The sequence below is a fragment of the Hippopotamus amphibius genome, chromosome 2, assembly GCF_030028045.1.
Source record: "Hippopotamus amphibius kiboko isolate mHipAmp2 chromosome 2, mHipAmp2.hap2, whole genome shotgun sequence".
Classification (NCBI taxonomy): Eukaryota; Metazoa; Chordata; class Mammalia; order Artiodactyla; family Hippopotamidae; genus Hippopotamus; species Hippopotamus amphibius.
This window is the reverse complement of record NC_080187.1, coordinates 206,861,765-206,883,994: the sequence shown is the minus strand read 5'-3', so window position 1 is coordinate 206,883,994 and position 22,230 is coordinate 206,861,765. Positions and strand designations below refer to the sequence as shown.

Genomic DNA, 22,230 nt, shown 5'->3' with positions numbered 1-22,230 from the left:
GGTATTTGATGATATTACGAATTTACTGTTAATTATTTTAAACGTGATAATGGTATTGTAACTGTTGTGGGTTTAAGTCTCTCTCTGTCAAGAGAATGAGAAGACAAGTTGGACTGGGAGAAAATATTTGCAAAATACATATCTGATAAGGGACTGTTATCCAAAATATACAATCAACACTTAAAACTCAACAAGAAAACAAACAACCTGATTAAAAAATGGGCAAGAGACCTGAACAGACACTTTACCAAAGAAGATATACAGATGGCAAGTAAGCATATGAAAAGATGTTCAACATCATATATCACTAGGGAACTGCAAATTAAAACAACAATGAGATACCACTATACACCTATTACAATAGCCAAAGTCCAGAACACTGACAACATCAAATGCTGGTGAGAATGCAAAGCATCAGGAACTCTCATTCATTGCTGCTGGGAATATATAATGGTACAACCACTTTGAAAGACAGTTTGGCAGTTCCTTACAAAACTAAACATATGCTTACCATATAAGCCAGCAATCTCTCTCCATGGTATTTATTCAATTGAGTTGAAAAACCTATGCCCACACAAAAATGTGCATAAGGATGTTTATAGCAGCCTTACTGATAATTGCCAAAACTTGGAAGCAACCAAGATATTCTTCAGTAAACTGTGGTACATCCAAACAGTGGAATATTATATAGCACTAAAAAGAAATGAGCTATCAAGCCATGAACCTTAAATGCACATTACTAAGCAAAAGAAGCCAATCTGAAAAGACTACTTACTGTATGATTCTAACTATATGACATTCTGGAAAAGGCAAAACCCAAGACAGTAAAAGGATCAGTGGTTCCTGGATGTCATGGGAGTGGGAGGGATAAAAAGAAGAGCACAAGAGGATTTTTAGAGCAGTGAAACTATTCTGTATGATACTACAGTGGTAGATACGCCATTATACATTCATCAAAACCCACAGAATGTACAACACCAAGAGTGAAGCACATAATAAACTGTGAACTTTGGGTGATAATGATGTGTCAGTGTAGGTGCATAGAGTACAACAAATGTATCACTCTGGTGCTGGGATGTTGATAGTGGAGGAGGCTCTGTGTGTGAGGGCAGAGTATATGGGAACTCTCTGTACTTCCCACTCCATTTTGCTGTGAACCTAAAAGTGCTCTAAAACTAAAGTTTATTAATTTAAAAAATCCTTCTCTTTTAGAGATACATAATGAAATATTTATGGACAAGATGTTATGCTATCTGTGATCTGCATCAAAACAATATGTTGGGGAGAAGTGGATACGGGTATAAATGAAAGAAGATTGAGAACTGAGTTGATAGTAGAAATAGGGTAAGGGTACTTGGGGATATATTATGCTATTCCCCATCTTTGTCTATGTTTGAAAATCTTCAATAATAAAAATTTTTAAGATGACTAAAGGGTCATATCTACAATTTCTTTGGACTTCCTCTTTGGTAGAAATGGAGGAATAGGGTGGGATGATGAGGGAAAGCAGATAGCCTGGGGGTTGGAAGTATGATTTGTAACTGGACAAGGTCCAGACTAGAGCAGGCAGGAAGGAAGACATAGGGCAAAGGACAGAACAGGAAATGGAAAGGGAGGGAAGAACAGAAAAGGAATGTGGGCTCACTGCCTTCCCTTAACCTCTCCCCCTTTTCCTCACTCAATCCTTACCATTCCTCTCTGTAGGTGAAAAATCATCTTGGGAACTTAATGAAGATTCCAGGCACCAACCCATGAAATTCCAATTCAGTTGGCAAGGCCTGGGAATCTACATTTTCAATATGTGCTGTAGGAGAACTGGATGGGTATATGAACCTCCCTTGAGCCCCAATATTTGGCTTCTGTGAGCAGTTTGCTATTTCTGTCACTAACCTTTACTCTGCCAGACTGGAAACCAAATCACTCCGCCTTTCAAAGCCTCTGTGACAGCGGTCCTCTGTTTCAAAGCAGGAAAAAATAAAGGGGATGATAGATTATGCAACGGAAGTTGTTTATTGATTTCCTTTAATGTATGTGTGAAAACATGCAAATGCTAAGGGTCTCTTGAGTGGGAAAAAAGAAATTCATTAGCCAGCTATGGCTTGAAAGACATCTCCTTTAAGACTTTCTAACGCTTTGTGCTAATGTTCTCTGATTTTATATTCACTGAACAATCTTTTGATTTTTAATGGGATTCTACTAAGAATTAGAAAACAAAAACTAAAGCACTTACCAGTTGCCCTAAGTGATGTGGTTCTCTTGGTAGTTCTATCTTTTATCATCAATTTTAATCAATTGCCCTTTTGCTTCCCTGGTGCCCTGAAAGCCTGTATTCAGAAGAACTAGAAGATGTGATCACCCACCAGCAAACTAATAGACTTAATCTTTAGGACTGGGTAAGGTAACGAATCAGTCCAGGGAACTGAGCTGGAACTACCAGAACAGTGACTGCAGGGCTAAGTCATCAGCACACTAGGGGCAGCTCAACAACTCCCTTGCCCACACATTCTTGGCCACATCCCTCCCACTAGGGAAAGAATTAGAAGTTACAACTAAGTAATCAGGATGCAGCCTTACTTACCTGGATTCCAGTGCCTGATCAAGCATAGCAGGGTGAGACCAGCCAAGCTGGGGAGAGAAATTCTGAAGCAAATAGGGCAGTCTGCCTGCCCCTGGGCCCTGATGCTGGCAGGGACATTCCCATGGATTGATGCGCCTTCCCAGCCAGCTCTGATATAAGAAGGAGATAGGCAAGAACTCAAGCAACTGGAGCCCACACTCTCCCACAGAACAAGCTGTGAAAAGTCACAGACTCCGTTGCTCAGTTCAAAGCATTCTCCCTCCTTGACTCACCCCCTACCTCGCCCCCTCCCACCAACCAAAAAAAAAGGAGGCAAAGGCCTAAAGCCTTCTACAGGCCTTTCTGTTCCTACCTGTAACCTATGTAGTACAGCACTGTTCTCTGAACCATGACTACCCAGGGGCCTGCTGGCATCCATTCAGGCCTACCTCGAGCAGGCATTTCCTGGCTCCCTAAGAGGTTAGAAAGAAGGTCACAACTTGTCCCCTCTAGCACCACGCAGAGGCACAGGCTGCCATGGGGACACCAGGTGGCCAGAGGCGAGGTAAGAGAAGGCCCACGATGCCTCACAGGAAAGCCCAAGTGCAAATCCCTCAGCAGTGCACCTCGGCCAGGGCAGGGGAACTGAGGGAACCCCCCTATGCTTCCCTCAAAGGCGCGGGGGGATAAAGTGTGCATCCGGGCTGAGGACACCAAAAGGGAAAGTCTTGACGTGGAAACTGGCTCACGTCAGCTGCACGCTTAGTGTGAGCTCTCCTCAGGCAGGAATTACAATTTAACACGAGCAGGAAGAGGATGCAGGGGCAAATATCAGTGAGGGTCAGGCTGGTGGACCAACGAGCCCAGGTGAGCGAGGAGACAGAGTGCGAACTGGTCACGGGGTTACCCAGACAGGTGAGGCCCACGGGTCCAGGAGAGGCAGGTGGCCAGGAGGCCAGAGACAGATAAGGTAGAGCCCGAGAACGGTGGGGGGAGAGAAGAGGCGGGCGCAGCCCGGGGCCGGCGAAGTTGGGGACTTGTGAGGAGGGGGGTCGTGGCGGTCGTCGCAGACAAAACGCTGTGAAGGGAACCCCAGGGCAAGACACGCCGGACAGCGTCTCCGCCGAGTCGGCGCCCCGCCCACGGAGTCCTTAAGGCCCCGCCCCAAGCGCCTCACGCTCCCCCGGAGCCGAGTTCCGTTTCGTCGCGCGGCCCTATATTTCCGGCCGCGGCGCGCGGGCGGAAAGTTTTTGCGGACGGACTGTACCGGTGATGGGCGCGGGGTGAGTGGAGGAGGCCGGGCACCCTAGGCTGTCTTTGATTGCTTGTTGGAGCTGCAGGAGAGGGGATCGGCGGCGGGGAACAACGCGGGGCCGACGCCCGGCCTTTCCGCCGCCCCGGTCGCCGCCCAGCGCTGTCTCTGCGGCGCCAGTTCCAGGGCACTGCCTCTGGCCTCCCTTCCCTCTGAGGCGCCCGAGCTCCGCACAAGCACCACGATGTCGGCCCCCTGCCCAGGCCCCCTTCGCCTCCTCTTCCCATAAGAGACTTCCAGATCTCAAAAAATCTTGACTGATTTTAAGGTAAAAATACATCCCCAGGCAGACGCGATCCAGATGCAGGAATTCTGTATTTCCAGGTTGGCACTTTAGAGGTGAAGTTGTAACTGAGAACGGTGGAGGGGACTCATCCGGGCAAGGTATGTCAGGCCAACAGAGAAACTTAAGAGTAGGTTAGCGGATCCCTACAAATTCGAGTGGAATCACGCTTTAAGAGAGATACTCCTCAGAATCTGTTCTTCATGAATGAGCTAATTGTCTCCTAGGAAGAATTATAAATGTGTAGCAGATGGAGATGGCCAAATCAAGAGGCTAGAGCTATTCTCAGGAGGAGACTGTTCCTGAGACGAGAAGACCACTAGTTGACTTAAGCATTGTAGGTAAACAGAACTTATGGGAAAGGTGTGGGGGTGGGGTGGAGGACTTTAGGGTAAGAATCAACCCAAGAGAGAGAAATAGAGAAATATGCTGTTTTCACAAGATTGCTGGACTGTGTGGGCAGGAATTTTTTTATTGTATTTATTTATTTTCAATCAGGCCTAGGCTGCTTTAGTGAACCATCCTTCAAGAACATTCACTTCCATCTTTTACTTCTGTGCTACAACCTGAGTTCTGAATTGGTTTCTAATGACTTTGCCATTGTTAAGGAGGTGTGTTTGGGGGTGGACACAAATGCATCAGTCAGAAGAAAGACCCAGCTCCAGAAGTGTCTTACCAGAAGGCAAGAATGCCAGCTGTGGTCACCCATTCCAGCAGATTTCATGAGCTAGAAGTGCTTTCTTATATATGATCTAAGTCTGTGTGTCCTAATTCTCATTCTCCTAAGAGATGAGGCCAGTACTCCCCATCCCCACTTTGAATAACATAAAGACCTCTGTGCATGAATGGGAATACCATAGGAGCTGGGTAAACTCTATGTGGGCAGAGGCATAAGAGTTGCTGATAGCTCTGCTTGAACAAGGAGAGGAGGAAATGTGTTTCTGGTGTCCAGAGTGAAAATTTGTAGTGTGTTTTGCCAAAAAGTTAATGTTATATCTGGTACTTGGAGATAGTTCACTAGTCATTATCAAGTGTTTGTCAAGTACATACTGTATGCCAACTGCTGTGATAGGTTCTGAGGAGACATTGGTGGACAAAATCTCACACTGCCCCTGCTTTTATTCAGCCTATAGTCTAATGTAGTGTAGTTGAAACAGTATTGCACAGGACCTCGCTTTTTGAACAACCCAGCTGAGACCCAGAAAGGGTCTGGAAAGACTGAGTAGATGAGATAGTACCAAGTCAAATACACCTAAGCTCGTGTATATGACACCAGAAGAAACTCACAGGCTCTCAGAGCCTGTTAACTCTGACTTTGGACACAATTTTAACAAGCTGGCTTATCTGGTTTTCCAGCTCATAGTAGCCAAGAAGCAGCAAATTGGAAAGAGGGAAGATGATTACAGAGAAAAGTGGAATGCAAACTGATGGTCCAAAAATTAGTTGTAAAGAGGAGACACCAAAACAGAGCACAACAGCCTGGATCCCTTGAGTGCAAGGCAGGGTTTCTGGGTATGTTCTATATAATACTTGTTCCGTGGGACCTTTACTAATGATCTGAAAAGGGTTAAATGGGAAACACAGAGTTAGCAAATTAAACTGGATTCTTTTCTGTAGAGCTTCTCCGTGTCTGTAATAAGACTTGAACTCATTTTTCTTGGATCATCCCTCCAGGAGAGCGTCCTGCAGCACACGCTTGGGAGAATGCTGGTATAAATTACAACATCAGGGCAGCAGTGTGCTGGGCAGTATTGGTGTTCAGAGTTATGAAGCTAAGTCAGAGTGAGTTATGTTTAGCATGCTGTTTAATGAGACAGAAGAGGGATGCACATTTTAATTTTTTCTATCAAAATGGTTAAACATTTCGGAATTCTGAGGAGTCTGGAAGAGTTAATTTATGTATCTCCTTTAGTCTTTATTGATGTTGGATACATGAGGCATTACTGTGTTTGAAATGTATCTCAGGCCATTATGTAGTACAAAGGCTTTTCCTACTTGTCATGAGTCCCAGATCCCCATTTATAGCATTGTTTCCATGCGCCAATATGCTCAGAGTTCCCAACACCCTATTTACAAATGGAATTTTAGGATATCACACATTTGCAGTTGGACACTGTACTAAAACAAGCACTCTTGCCACTGTTAACTGTTTTGAAGTAAGTTCCAAAAAAGAAATTAGTGAACATTAGATTCCTAACTTGTTTATGTCCATCCTGAGTCTTCTCTAATTGTATATATGCAAACTTGTATATATGCAATAAATACAATATGATTTTTATGAAGTTGTAATCAGTGTATACATACAGTCCTGTGACTTGCTTTTCTCAATTACTAATACTTTATATAAATATTTCTGATATCCATGTGTCATTTATTTATAGCTATATGATATTTCATTGTATGAATAGACTATAGTTTGCTTAATAATGGAGTAGCAGCAGCAAGAGCAGGTCTGTGTATCTGTGAACTTTTTGGTTTATTTTTGAGCACACAAATGTTTTCTTCATGCTAATTCTCAATCCATAATTTTAATGTTTTCTCCATTTCTTCTACATTTTGACTTTTATACACAGTCATGAGATAATGCCAGCTATCATACGTATTTTTAATTTTTTTCTTTTCTTTCATAGTCAAAGCACTGTTGCCTCGTTTATCTACAATACTGCTGAGGTTAGCAGTTTTTTGCTTTTGTCATGCTTAATGATTTCCATCTTTGTCTAATTTGGACTATGACTTTTCTAGCCTTTTCATTTTTATATTTTGCGTTCATTTTAATTTTTTAAAAAAGGACATCAAGCAACAAGATACTTCAGCAAACACTTGCCCAAATACTGCTGTATCGAGTAAGGTAGTGATGGTGCCCGAAAAGAATAGTTGATTGTCAAAAAGCACCACCATAAGACAACTAAAAATGTTCTTTAGTAAATGTTCTTTAGTCAGAGAGGTGATGTAGGAGTGTTTGTTATATTAAGTTACGTAAGATTTGAATGTATTCAACTCAAGGGCTACCTGAATTTAATATTTTGTTTTATTTTGTTTTTACTAGAAATACTTAAGTTGGTCCTTGATTTATGGCCGTTTATTGGGTGATTCTAGCAGTGGTCCTCACAGTGAGCTAAACTGCTTGCTTTCCTCTCACCGAATTCCCTGCAGATTTGCCCTCACCTCAACTTAAGTAGGGTTTGCCTTCATTTATTTCTGGAAAGTTTGGTTAAAATTATGATGAAAAAAATACTTTGCTCTCCATGACATACAAGACCTAATCGTATTTATTTTTTACAGCATTTCTCTGTAGGTATCTGTTTGCATTCTGATTGGGAACACTGGGATCACTTTCATCATGCCTACAGTGGTGGTGATGGACGTATCCCTTTCCATGACCCGACCTGTGTCTATCGAGGGGTCTGAGGAATATCAGCGCAAGCACCTGGCAGCCCATGGTTTGACAATGCTGTTTGAGCACATGGCCACAAATTACAAGCTTGAGTTTACAGCTCTGGTGGTATTTTCATCACTCTGGGAATTGATGGTTCCCTTCACAAGAGACTATAACACCCTACAGGTACAAAAAGGAATGAGTTATTGTATGTACAGGGCCCAGATTTACAGGAAGGAAAACAGTGTTATTATATGGCACTGAATATTTAGAACTGGAATTATTTAATAAGTCTATGGGTATAGTATCTGAGTATAACTATAAAACAAGGATTCATAACCAGTAGGTGTCTGCCTTTGGTAGAGCTATGAGTAGAGCTGTGAGTTGTTGCCATAGTCTCCTCTCTTGGTTTTCTGGAATTCTCTGTGGGAGGGGAGCATCTCAGGATGTAGTGCCCTGTTCCTTAAAGTTCAGGATCTGTAGGTTCAACACTTTACTCTTTTCTACTTTTCTATAAAACTTGAGGTGGGGACTTCCCTGGTGGCGCAGTAGTTAGGAATCCATCTGCCAATGCAGGGGACACGGGTTCCAGCTCAATAGGTTGGGCTCAGTAGTTGTGGCCCATGGGCTTAGTTGCTGTGTGGCATGTGGAATCTTCCCGGACCAGAGATCCCTTGCATTGGCAGGCGGATTCTTAACCACTGTGCCACCAGGGAAGTCCTAAAATAAAGTTCTTAAAAAAAAAAAAAAAAAACTTGAGATGGAAAATAGTCCTTCCTTATAAAACCCTTATTCTAGAGTAATTCAGGAGTATATTTTGCCCCACCAATAGCCTTTGATTTACAGATGCCAAGAAATCATCATTTTAAAACCTCGATCGATAGGTGTTATCTTCCAAAGGTGTTGTCTGTGATAAGCCAGAGAATTTACTTTCTGACAATACCTCTAAGTTATTAATATTTCCAACAATGCCTAGCACAGTTCCTTGCCCATAGTGAGCAGCCAGTAAGTGTTTGTGGAATTAAAATGAACAGTTTAGTAATTGCTAGGCAGCTTAGAAATTTAGGATCAGTGTAGTTTGCTTTTTTAATAAAATTTTGTTAAATCATTTATTATCTCACATTTCTTTAGTGACTCGAAAGCTTTTTTTTAAAATTTTAATTGCACTGGATTTCTTACAAGTGAGTAAACTAAGGATCTTGGATGTTCAGCCGTTCTGAAACTTAAAGATTTGCTATATAGGTAGTGCAGAGTAATGGTTAAGACCAGGAGTCCTGGAGTCTGACTAACTGGGTTCAAATCTAGACTCTGCCACTTCTAGGCATAAGACCTGGGAAAGTTACCTAATCATTTTGTAACTCATGGGATGTTATGATTAAATGCATGTAAAATGCCTAGAATGATGATAGTATTCAGTAAATTTTGTCATTATTTTTGTGATGTTTAAATGTTTTTTTTAATTATTTCCTTCAAGGTCCACTTATAAAGATATGAACTTGATGAACTTTTCACTCTCAGCTGGTGAGAGGACAGAATAAAGGGAAGCTCTTTTAATCTTTATAATTGAGGAAGTCTGTTTTACCATTTTTCTCTAAGAACATTTGCTTTGGTCTCTCAGAAACACAATGTCCCCTGTGTGACATTCATGCTTTGAACAATTTATGTTTTTTTCTAGTAGCGAATTAAAACAGTAAAGAATAATGAGCACTTTTATCTTTCATTCATTCAGGAAGCACTAAGTAATATGGATGATTATGATAAAACCTGCTTGGAGTCTGCATTAGTTGGCGTTTGCAATATCGTTCAGCAAGAATGGGGTGGTGCAGTTCCTTGTCAGGTAGTGATCAATTCTTTTTCTTTGCCCTAGGTTAAAAATATTAACCACTGAGGTGCTTCAGTTTTCTTCAGACTCTGACACAACATATATTGTAATTTCCACAAACTATGTTATACGGTATTGGTATCTTTTTAAAAGAAGGCACTAAATCAACACTAATAAACTCAGAGAGCAACACAATTATGCCTTAAGGAAAGCATCCTCCTAGTAAATTGACTTACTGCAAACTAGTATTGTTTGTATAAAATACAAAGGGCTCACGGTGGAATTTTAGAACACTCCCTGGAAGGGGTGATTATAATTTCGAGTGATGGAATTGTAAGCATCAGTACAATACAGTCTGTCTTCATTATTCCAGTGTAGCATTTATTCAGCAAACTTTTAACCTTATCAGCTATCTGAGTTGTCTAAAAAGTGAAGTGTATGAATGTCATAAAATCTGTTGCCCTTTCCTTAGAGTCCACAATAGGTCCACATTAGCATCAAATCAGAGCAGAGTTATAGCAATTGGAAGTTTTCTATAAACAGGTACTTTGAGAAGTGGTAGCATATTTTAAAGGAGAAAACAGAAAAGTTGCTAAAAGGAAAATCATCCTAGTCTACAACAGGAGTCAGCAAACTTTTCTGTATTTTAGGCTTTGCAGCTATCTATGGCAACTCCTCAACTTTGTTGTCATAGCATGAAAGCAGCCATAGATAATAAGTAAATAAATGGGCATGGCTCTGTTCCAGTAAAACTTTATTTACAGAAACAGGCAGTGGGCCATAGTATATAATTTTTTTACTATAGGGTCAAATAAAGGATTCCTTAGTAGTATCAGTAGCATCACTGATATTTGTTTTTTAAATAAATATAAGATTGTGGCTGCCTTGGGGTCAGGAAAGGTTAGGGGCTGACCCAAATAAAGCATGAGGGAATATGAGAAGTGATGGAACTGGTCTGTATCTTGATAGTAGAAGTGGTTACATCCCTGAATGCACTCATTGGAACTCATAGAACTATATACTAAAAAAGATGAATTTTATCGCATGTAAATTATATCTCAACCCAGCTTTTTTTTTTTTTAAAGCTTTTTTTTTTTCTTACTGTAAAACCATCCTTTTTTATAGAGTATGAACTCATGTGTTGGTGAAGACCCTGAGCTACTACTAAAAGGTTAAAAATCAGATCATTTTAGTGGATACTTGCTAAAAAAGCCAGTAAATACCTTTTGATCAATTTCTTTTCAGAAATAAAAATCTTTGGCACCTTACTTCATAAACACTATTTATTTGGTAAATATGCATACAGACTATCTAATTTCCTAGCCGTATATTGAATAAGTGAAGTTTTGTTGTCAGTATCTTCTGAACTGGAAGCCAGCAGGTAGCACAGTTTCATTTGCTACTTCTTCAGTGGTTTTAGAGAAGAAACTCAGAAAATATGTAAGAGCCAGACCTTGTGCATCATACAGACTTCTGCCTTTTAATGTTTTTTTCTTCCTTTGCAAAAAGGAGGAATCTGAATTTGAGATATACTGTACCCTGAGGGCAAGGAGCTGGGCCTGGATCCACTTAGACTTGCTTGGTGAGTTTTGGGGTGAACCAGGTCCACAACACAGTGGAAGTTATTAGTGATTGTTTTTATAATCAGTTACTATCACGGATTTGTTTTAATGTGGAATATTTGTAACCAACTTTTTAGAGAGCTGGACTATGTCTTCATTATCTGAGTAAAGTCTGTCTCATTTTGACATTAAAGAACTATTTCATTATCACACAGCATCTGAAGTAAATCATTATGTAGTCATCCCCCTCCTAGAAGAGGAATTTGCCTTGACTGTCTTCCCAAGGGATGACATCTCTCCAGGGGACCTCTACTAAGCATTCTTGGGCTTTAGAAGTAAGTGCCAATCTTGGCACTTCACATGGTACAACCACCTAGTACTGCTTTACTGACATGTTATTGTCAAGTTACTAGACTAGGCTAGGGAGAACAAAAACAATCCTCCCCTGGATTTCTTGGAAAGTCCACCCTGCACAGGATTGCTTTGAAGCAGTGAGGAAAAGGAAAATGATTTGTAACAAATGTCTATTGTTGGTATGTTTTGAAGGATTTTAAAAATTATGGGTTGATTAAGAATGCATTTTAAAGGTCATGTCCATGTCTGGTTAAATAGCTTTTATAAATACATGTTTAAAGCAGTTGTCACTATGGTTGAGCAGGGGTAGGTAAAGTTTGTCATCTTTGAAAATAAACTGTCAAGGTTCAATCTTTAGACTTCTGTGCTGGTATTTCCTAGGGACACACATAGAATAGGTCTTATTAATAAATTTATTTATTTATTTTATTGGCTGTGTTGAGTCTTTTTTGCTGTGCGCGGGCTTTCTTTTTAGTTGCGGTGAGTGGGGACTACTTGTTCGTTGTGGTGTACAGGCTCCTCATTGCCATGGCTTCTCTTGTTGCGGAGCACGGGCTCTAGGCGCGTGGGCTTCAGTAGTTGCAGCACATGGGCTCAATAGTTGTGGCTCACGGGCTGTAAAGCGCAGGCTTAGTTGCCCCGCGGCATGTGGGATCTTCCTGGAGCAGGGCTCGAACCCGTGTCCCCTGCATTGGCAGGCGGATTCTCAACCACTGCGCCACCTAGGAAGCCCTAGAATAGGTCTTTATGCCATTTTTGACACTCGTGCCTTAGGTGTCAACTCCTTTTCTAAGAGATAAGGTTCTAGTTTTAATATAATTAAGTAAGAATTGGTTATGAATGGTTTTGTCTTTTTTTTTTAATTTATTTATTGGCTGTGTTGGGTCTTTGTTTCTGTGCGCAGGCTTTTCTCTAGTTGTGGCGAGTGGGGGCTGCTCTTTGTCGTGGTGCAGAGGCTTCTCATTGTGGTGGCTTCTCTTATTGCGGAGCACGGGTTCTAGATGAGTGGGCTTCAGTAGTTGTGGCACACGGACTCAGTATTTGTGGCTTGTGGGCTTAGTTGCTCCACGGCATTTGGGATCCTCCCAAACCAGGGATCAAACCCACGTCCCCTGCATTGGCAGGCAGATTCTTAACCACTGCACCACCAGGGAAGTCCTGCTCTTGTCCTTTTTTTTAAGTGTTCACAAGTAGATGGTTTTTTTTTTTTTTTTTTTTTGGCACATGGGCTTAGTTGCTCCACGGCATGTGGGATCTTCCTGGAGCAGGGATTGAACTCATGTCCTCTACATTGGCAGGCGGACTCCCAACCACTGCGCCACCTAGGAAGCCCAGATGTTTTTTTTTTTTTAAGGTTTAATTAGATAAAATACAATAAAATACATAGATCTTAAGTATACAGTTTATTGAGTTTTCACAAATGCATACACCTTTGTAACCACTCCTCCAGTTAAGATATGGGACATTTCCATTACGCTATAGTGTTTCCTCATGCACCTTTCTACTTGGTATCACCCGACAACCCCTGTTTGATTTAGCTTAGTTTTGTTTTACCTGGTCTGGAACTCCATATCAATACAATGTGTCTGTCATCTTTCACTTGACAAAATGTTGTTGAGATTTATTCACATCTTTGCTTGTATCCCTGCAGAAGTACGTTTTTCAGTGTAAATGCAATTAGGGGGAAATGAAAACATTGCCAAATGAGACCGCTTTAAATAAATATATTATTTCATGTACAAAACTTCTCTCACTTTTTGCAAACAGGTTGTTCTGGTGACAGATGGCTGTCTTGGCATTGGTAGAGGGTCACTGCGGCACTCCCTGGCTACTCACAGCCAACGCAGCGAAAGCAACAGGTTCCCACTACCTTTTCCTTTCCCATCTAAGTTATACATCATGTGCATGGCAAATCTGGAAGAGGTAATGCTTTTTTACTAAGTTCTTTTGTTTGATTAGATATATTTTAGGACTCAAAATGGAATATATTTTTTAGTATATTCCATCAATATTATATTACATATACAGGCCTGCCTCGGAGTTACTGCAGGTTCCATTTCAGTCCACCACAGTAAAGCAGGGATCGCAATAAAGCGAGTTGCATTAATTTCTTACTTTCCCAGTGCATATAAAATTTTTGTTTGTACTATGCTGTAGCCTATTAAGTGCGCAAAAGCGTTGTCTAAAAAAAACAATGTACATACCTTATTTTAAAAATATTTTATTGCCAAAGAATGCTAACCATCATCTGAGCCTTCAGCAAGTTGTAATCTTTTTTCTGGTGGAGGGTTTGAAATATTGTGAGAATTACCAAAATGTGACACAGAGACAAAGTAAGTAAATCCTGTTGGAAAAATGGTGCCAATAAAATTGCTTAACACAGGTTTGCCACAAACCTTCAATTTGTTTAAAAAAAAAAAAAGGCAGTATCTGTGAAGCTCAATAAATGGGGTATGGCTATAACATTGAACACCATTGTTTCAACTGAGACTGATTGCTAATTATATTTGAAAAGACTCTATGTCTCAAATGTTCTCTGAAAGTAGAGTGTTGCCCCATCTCAGGAAACATAGCTGGAGTTGTTATCCGTCCTACTTCCCAGAAAGATTCTTCAGATGCTGAAGTGTCAAAATGTTCCTTTTTGTTGTTAGATATTCCCCTCACTTAGGAATTCTTATGTCCATTACACCATAAATGTTGACAGAAGTGTGCTTTGATTTTTTTTTTTGTAAAGTAACATTCCTCTGATGTATGTTTTATTAAACTCTACTTTCTAGTTTTCCCATTTATTTTGGAAAGTTAGTTAACTTTTCTTCACCTCAGTTTTTCTATCTGTAAAATGTAGATAATGATGGTTCTTACCAAAAGATGTTAGAAACATTTGGAAGGGAAGGTGCTATATGAATACCAACTGGAGTCACCTCTGAATCTTTGCAAAACTACTTGGAATGAAATAGCTCTACTGGTATAATTTGGCATAATTTTATACAACATTCCTCTTTGGTAACCTTGCGTCAAAATTGTTAGTTATTTTCCTTCTCACATTGTTAAAAAAATCATCTTTGTTATGTGACCTTGGTGTGCTGATAATAGTGTGGAATTTTATGCCATTTTAAAAGAGTCATCTGTTTTGCTTTGTAGCTTCAGAGCACTGATTCCTTGGATTGCCTTGAACGTCTTATAGATTTAAACAATGGTGAAGGGCAGATTTTTACTATTGATGGTCCCTTGTGCTTGAAAAATGTACAGTCTATGTTTGGGTGAGTATATACTTTGAGCTTTTTTGCCTTCTTACAATCTGGCATTATAATTTGATATCAAACAATGATATCTATTCTAATGTTTCTAATTGTGTCATTTCATTTTCCCTAGTTTGCACATTTTTCAGTTAAAATGATTGATACTCGTGATTTTTAAAAGTTCACTCCCTTTTATATTAAGCATAACTGAATCTATAATGTTTGTAGGTATTGACTTCCTTACAATGACAGCGATTTCAAAGATTAACTTGCTTTTAGGCTTTTCAGAATTGAAATCTTCTCACCAAAAATATTAGATTTTCTTCTGTTTCACAAACGGTCAGATCATAGTTTTGGAATCAACTTGAAGGGGAAACAAACTTGACATCTTAATAAAATTGCTTGAAAAAAAATTATACATATCATGTTACTCTTTCTATAACAAATAATCATCATATTCTAGAAAACTGATAGATCTGGCATATACACCTTTCCATGCCGTTCTCAAGTGTGGACACCTAACCGCTGATGTGCAAGTCTTCCCCAGGCCAGAACCTTTTGTTGTGGATGAGGAAATCGATCCTGTCCCTAAAGTCATTAACACAGGTAACTTTTTTTTAAACTTCCTTCTTAGTTCTTCTGTTATCCCTGCTTTCTTCTCACTTCTGACTGTTACTCTCCTCTCTCCGGAAGGGTTGAAAAGAATTGCAGTATACTTTGGATGGGAGGATGCCTGAGGGGCAGCAGATTAGTGGTCTTCCATGGTGAGGTCATGAGTTAATCTCCAATCCTAGGTGATTATAACCACAAATTACTAGAGTTGGAAACCAGGGCAAGATTCACTAGCATTGAAATCTTTGAGGTAGTTCTTAATAGAGATAGTAAGACTAATTAGCATCATTATTAAGGTCATTTATGGTGAGCTAGCTTCTAGACTTGGCTTTGTGAGTCTTCCTCTGTGACCCTGGACAAGTCACTTCCTCTAGTTCTTATTGGCTAGGTGAGTGGAGTCTAGGTGAAATGATGGTCTCTCAGGTCTCGGCTCTGATACACTGCACCTCTCTACTCCTGTTGCTTGTGTCATGACTAAAAGAAAGCAGTGTGTTAAGGCTTTTACCTGGCTTATGTTGCCGGTGCTGTGCTTAGGTTAGGTTGGCAAAGCCAGGAATCAAAAGTAACAAGGGGTAGTAGAGAAGAAAGTTGTCTCATATTGGCAGATGGACTTCTTGAGTGGTGGGTGTATGTTGAACCATCACTGTTTCAGCCAGCATTGCACCCTCAGTACATAGCATAGTGTCTGATGCTTAGTAGATGTTCACTACAACAAATGATTAAAATTAAGTACAGCTGGAAATTCATTTCATTCTTGGGTGTATAGATTTTAAGGAGTTTTTGAGTGAAGGGCTGTGCACAGGATTTTTTATTTTCTGTGCTTTTATGTTTTGCTCCTGGCTGTCTGGAAGTAGGGCATCCATCTCTTTCATTGTGACTAGACACCAGTGTGCCAAATGTTTTGTTGCCTTCAAACCAGTTAGATTCCACTTCCCTCCCATCTTTTTTGGATGAGTAACTTTGAATAGATCTTTTCTTTCCAGAAGTACATTACTTTCTATATACTAGATTTCACAAATGCAGTGTTTAGGTGAGGAATTCAAATATGATAACTAGGGAGGTTATTGGAAGTTTCTCTGAATGACTCTAATACTTTGCATTTTAAGTAACTAAGAAAATAAGAACAATTGTCTTTTATTTAATGGACTAAGGTATACAAACTTTTAGTTAAGATTTTTGTTACAGCTTATATTTAAACCACTTTAAAACGTAGGCTTGGGACTTCTCTGGTGACGCTGTAGTTAAGACTCCAAGCTCCCAATGCAGGGGGCCCAGGTTCGATCCCTGGTCAGGGAACTAAATCCCACGTGCATCCCGCAACTAAGAGTTCGCATGCCACAACTAAGACCCGGTGCAACCTAAATAAATAAATAAATAAATAAATAAATAAATAAATAAATAAATTTTTTTTAAAGTAGGCCTTTTTCTACTTTAATGAAAAATATATAACTGCTTATGTTGATGCATATATTACTCAGCTAAAAAAGGTAACAGCAGCAAAACTCCAGAGAAGCAGATTTCCTGATGTATGAGAAGTGTGGGGGACTTCCCCGGTGGTCCAGTGGTTGAGACTTCGCCTTCCATTGCAGAGGGTGTGAGTTCTATCCCTGGTCAGGGAGCTGGGATCCCACATGCCTTGCTGCCAAGAAGCCGAAACATAAAACAGAAGCAATATTGTAACAAATTCAATAAAGACATTAAAGAAAGTGGTCCGCATTAAAAAAAAAAGATATTTGAAAAAAAGAAGTATGGTATACTCACCATGATCCTGATTTTTTTAAAAAATTATGCTGAGAATATGAGTTTGTATATGCCTAAAAGAAAGACTAACAAGCAATTCAGTGAAATATTAATAGAGGTTTCCTTTGATGAGGAATGAGTGACTTTTTCTTCTTTACAGTTTTTAGTGTTTTCTAAGTTTTTATACCACTGATATAACCAGAAAAAAACTTTCAGAAAGTACTTTGGGTTACAACTTTTTTTTTAACTTATTTTAGATTTTCAACAAATACTTTTGGTCTTTAATACAGCTTCTAGAAAGCAAAGAAACCATTGTCATATGTGTACTACTACCTTGGTATTGTACAGAATGTATTTCTTTCTCAGGAGAACTTTTTTTTAAGAAAAAAAATTTATTTATTTATTTTGGTTGCACCGGGTCTTAGTTGTGGCTTGCGAACTATATTTTCGTTGCAGCATGCAGAATCTTTTAATTGCAGCATGTAAACTTCTTAGTTGTGGCATGTGGACTCTTAATTGCGGCATGCCTGTGGGATCTAGTTTTCCAACCAGGGATCAAACCTAGGCCCCCTGCATTGGGAGCACAGAGTCTCACCCACTGGACCACCAGAGAAGCCCCTCAGGGAAACATTTTTAATGCAAAGACCTTATCCTTGAAGTATAGCCACTTGCAGTTATTGGGGAAGTATTTGACTACAACGCTCCCTGGTGACCTGAACATCCCTGACTGTACAGAGAGACTTAATCAGTAAGCTTTTACCTTGGCTGGGGAACTAGCCTCATAAAAAATAGTCTAGATGACTTGTCATATAACTTAAGTCCATTAAATAAAAGACAATTATCCTTATTTTCTTAGTTACTTAAAATGCAAAGTATTAGTCATTCAGAGAAACTTCTGTTAACCTTCCTAGTCATCATATTTGAATTCCACACCTAAACATTATGTTTATGAAATCTAGTAATAGAAAATAATGTACTTTCCCATAGCACGAGTTAATTCTTTTTTTAAGTTAATTTTTATTGGAATATAGTTGCTTTACAATGTTGTGTTAGTTTCTGCTGTACAGCAAAGTGAATCAGTTATACATATACATATATCCACTCTTTTTTAGATTTTCTTCCCATATAGGTCACCACAGAGCATTGTATAGTTCCCTGTGCTATACTGTAGGTTCTCATTAGTTATCTGTTTTATATACAGTAGTGTATATATGTCAATCCCAATCTCCCAGTTCTTCTCACCTCCCCTTCCCACCTTGGTAACCATAAATTTGTTTTCTACATCTGTGACTCTATTTCTGCTTCACAGATAAGTTCATCTGTCTCATTTTTCTAGATTCCACATATGAGTGATACTATGCGATGTTTGTCTCTCTCTTTCTGACTTACTTTACTCTGTATGACAATCTCTAGGTCCATCCATGTCTCTGCAAGTGGCACTATTTATTTCTTTCCTTTTTATGGCTGAGTGATATTCCATTGAAGATGAGTACCTCATCGTCTTTATCCATTTCTTTGTCGATGGACATTTAGGTTGTTTCCATGTCCCGGCTATTGTAAATAGTGTTGCAATGGACATCAGGGTGCATACATCCTTTTGAATTGTTTTCCTCCAGATATATGCCCAGGAGTGGGATTGTTGGTTCATATGGTAACTCTATTTTTAGTTTTTTAAGGAACCTCCATATTGTTCTCCATGGTGGCTGTACCAATTTAGATTCCCACCAACAGTGTAGGAGGGTTCCCTTTTCTCCACACCGTTTTCAGCATTTATTGTTTGTAACAAATTAATTCTATGTTGATTCCTTCTTTTCAGATTTGGAAATAGTGGGATTTATTGATATAGCTGATATTTCAAGTCCCCCAGTTCTATCCAGACATCTGGTCCTACCTATAGCACTTAACAAAGGTGAGTTGTCTTCCTAGTCCAGTGATATATGTGAAGTATCTTATTATCTAAAGTTATTCTTAAATGTTAGATAGTAAAAGAGCCCATTTTGCAGAATTTGGGGGAAGAGTAGTTATTGGATTGGGCTTTTTAAAACTGGAATGTTGCCTAATATATTAAAAAACTAACTCTGCTGCTTTATAACTGTGGAAAGCATTTTGACACATATTTATTGTGTGCTGCTTCATTAATTTACAGTGGAAATCCTCTTCAGAGATGAGAATGCTTAGTCCCTCATCCTGTGCTCTGCCTTTCCCTGTGGAAGCATGCTGGGGAAACCAAAGTAGTTCTCAGAAGGTTGCCTGATAAATGTGGAGTACAGCTTTATAAGGGGAGAAATCACACCTGTTCTCTACTGATACCTAGCACATAGTAGATACTCAGTAAATACTGTTGAATGAATGAATGAATCCAGGCCTTTGTGAGGTCTCATTACTGCAGAATATACTTCTCCGGCAACTATAGAGTCCTGTCTCCTAAATACAGCATCTCTCTGGAGAATGTTAGTCTCTAGCACCTTAAACTTCTGCTTTAGGCTGCCCATCTCCTTTGTATTCACCAGCTTTCTCCAAGAAGTGTATACAGTCAGTCGGATTTCCACTCACTGAGTTATGACCACATTCCATTTACTCACAGTTGTCTCAGTTGGAGTGTTAGGTGTTCCATAACCCTCCATCACATATTCATAGACAGAATCTTTGATAGGTTCCCACGGATGGCTGATTGTGATCATTTTGTTTATACTTTACCTCGTTATTGATGTTGATATTGCTAACAACTGAGTTTCCCTTATTGCGAATAAGGTCCTGGGGGAATTCTGCATGCCCATATAAATTGCCAAGAAAGAAAGTGGCCAAAATGAAGAGTTGGTGTAGGAGAACAGTGGAAAGAAAAGTATGGGAAGGCAAAATGGAGCCACGTTGTAAGGGCTACTGAATGTCAAACTAAACCAGGCAGATTCTTCCTGTTGGATTAGAAAGTCTTTGAATCAGCTTGAGTACACAGATAGTCCCAGAAGGAAGTTAATTGGAGGAAGATGCATTTATCTGTTGACAGAGTATATGAGAGAACTTGGAGAAGTGAGTCGAAAAGCTTATGGAGTCAGGACTTTCCTGGTGGCACAGTGGTTGCGAATCCGCCTGCCAATGCAGGGAACATGGATTCGATTCCTGGTCCAGGAAGATGCCACATGCCGCGGAGCAATTAAGCCCACGTGCCACAACTACTGAAGCCTGCACGCCTCGAGCCTGTGCTCCACAACAATAGAAACCACTGCAATGAGAAGCCCTCGAACCGCGAGGAAGAGTAGCCTCCGCTCACCACAACTAGAGAAAGCCCACACGGAGCAATGAAGATTCATTGCCACCAAAAATAAAATAAATAAATTAAAAAAAAAAAAAGAAGCTTACGGAGTCATCACTGTTCTTTGGGGTATCCCATCACATGGTACCTGAAAGCTGTCAGTTGAGAACACTCTTGACATCTCTGAATCTCTATTTCTGTTTCTATGGTGCCTGAAACCCCCAGAGAGCCTCTAGCTTAGTGTTCTAGTAGAAACTGTGGAAAGCTGATTGTTTGTGTGGCAGCTTGACTGAAATAATTCATATACCATACATTGCACACATTTAAAAAAAAATGTATTTAATTTACTTTTGGCTGTGTTGGGTCTTTGTTGCTGCTCGAGGGCTTTCTCTAGTTGTGGAGAGCAGGGGCTACTCTTCATTGCAGTACACGCGCTTCTCATTGCAGTGGCTTCTCTTGTTGTGGAGCACAGTCTCTAGGCATGCAGGCTTTGTAGCTGTGACACTTGGGCTCAGTAGTTGCGGCTCACAGGCTCTAGAGCACAGGCTCAGTAGTTGTGGCGCATGGGCTTAGTTGCTCTGAGACATATGGGATCTTTCTGGACCAGGGATCAAACCTGTGTCCCCTGCATTGGCAGGCGGATTCTTAACCACTGCGCCACCAGGGAAGTCCCATTGCAGCCATTTAAAGTGTACAATTCAGTAGTTTTTAGTGTATTTACAGAGTTAGGCAAACATAACCACAACTTTCGAATCAGAATTTTAGAGTTTTCACTACCTCAAAAAGAAACCTTTTAGCAATCAACCCCTAACCTTCCACCTCTCTCAGCCTCAGGTGACTACTGATATCCTTTCTATCCATATAGATTTGCCTATTCTGGATGTTTCATATAAATGGAATTCATATGCCATGTGAAAACTGATTTTTGTGTGGACATAGGAAAAACGGCATATGAGTTTTTCTTACTTGTTATAATATCCCTTTAAAACTCTGCACACTTCCCTTCCAAGGCTAGAAACAGCCAAGAGCACAATATCTCAGTCTGCCTGGTGTTCTCTGCTTTCCGCAGAAGGAGACGAGGTGGGAGCCGGCATAGCCGATGACAACGAAGACGAAAATCCGGCCAATCAGATCGCAGGCAAGATACCCAACTTCTGTGTCCTGCTCCACGGCAGCCTGAAGGTGGAAGGCATGGTGGCGATCGTTCAGCTAGGGTGAGAAACTTTTACCTTCGGTTGAGTGAATGGGAGAGTCAGTTCACAAAGTGGAATATTCCCAGACTTTTCTGAAAGAAAGAATAGAAAACACCTTGGCACTTTTTTTCTCTTCCTGCCGTATCCTTCCCACTTACTGTCACCTTCCACACTACTCTTTAAAGCATCCTCTAGAATAAGTGCAGAGTGAGTTTTTTCATTATATTGCCTTTATATTACTCTTCTCCCGGTTTTCTTCTTTTCCATCCTATCTGGGAAACCTGGGGTCAGTTAAAGCAATGCTGCTAACTTGGTATAGGATCTTATGCAGTTATTCACTCACAGAGTCCTCAGATATAAAATGAGGAGGTAGAGCTAAATGAAAAATGATGCCAATAACGTTGAACATTCTACCATGTGCCAGGTACTTCTCTAGGCACTTTTTATGCCTCACTATACAGTAGGTATCAATATTATCCCCATTCCTTAGATGAGGAAACTGAGGCTTAGAGAACAAGTCATGGTACTTGCTCAAGGTCACACAGCTGGTAGATGAAAGAGTCAGGATTCTTATGCATGCATTGTGACTCCGTGGCCCATGCTCGTAACCACTCTGCTGTATTCCTTCCCTCTGAGGAAAGCCCATCTAGCTTTCACTTTCACTGTAGTCTCAAAATCTGCATAACTGTCTGCTTCCCTTTCTATAATGCATATTGCTAGAGAAGAAGTGGTGACTGATCATCTTCTGGCCACCACCTGGGATTGACTGGTAGAGAAGATCAAGAGGTTAGGAATACTCAGAGGAAGCATGGTTCCTTTTCTGCTTGAGTTAAAATTAGCTGATCCAAAAAGAAGGATGCAGTTCCTATTTAGGTATCAGCTTGCTATATTTCTTGGTTCTCAAGCTACTTGTACTGGCTCTGAATAGGA

At 40.2% G+C, this 22,230-nt stretch overlaps 2 protein-coding genes across 13 annotated transcripts in view; one reads left to right on the top strand and one right to left on the bottom strand.

Annotated features, from left to right (window-relative positions):
- Positions 1 to 3,684, bottom strand: part of SLC24A1 (solute carrier family 24 member 1) — a 45,075-nt gene extending 41,391 nt beyond the window's left edge. For all 4 annotated transcript variants that reach the window (XM_057722904.1, XM_057722906.1, XM_057722907.1 and 1 more), the window contains exons 1-3: positions 2,931 to 3,684; positions 2,579 to 2,727; positions 1,891 to 1,954 (exon numbers count right to left, since the gene is read on the bottom strand). The gene's annotated coding sequence lies outside the window, so the exon portion shown is untranslated. The remainder of the gene's footprint in view (positions 1 to 1,890; positions 1,955 to 2,578; positions 2,728 to 2,930) is intronic.
- Positions 1 to 22,230, top strand: part of INTS14 (integrator complex subunit 14) — a 90,524-nt gene that overhangs the window by 47,566 nt on the left and 20,728 nt on the right. Inside the window, exons 1-9 of one of the 9 annotated variants that reach the window (XM_057722911.1) lie at positions 3,796 to 4,137; positions 7,199 to 7,327; positions 7,435 to 7,714; positions 9,258 to 9,365; positions 13,034 to 13,189; positions 14,408 to 14,526; positions 14,969 to 15,111; positions 18,674 to 18,766; positions 21,177 to 21,321. In XM_057722911.1, coding sequence (XP_057578894.1) covers positions 7,493 to 7,714; positions 9,258 to 9,365; positions 13,034 to 13,189; positions 14,408 to 14,526; positions 14,969 to 15,111; positions 18,674 to 18,766; positions 21,177 to 21,321 — 986 coding nt within the window. In that variant the 5' untranslated portion in view covers positions 3,796 to 4,137; positions 7,199 to 7,327; positions 7,435 to 7,492. The other 8 variants (XM_057722912.1, XM_057722913.1, XM_057722909.1 and 5 more) reach the window with 8 other exon arrangements.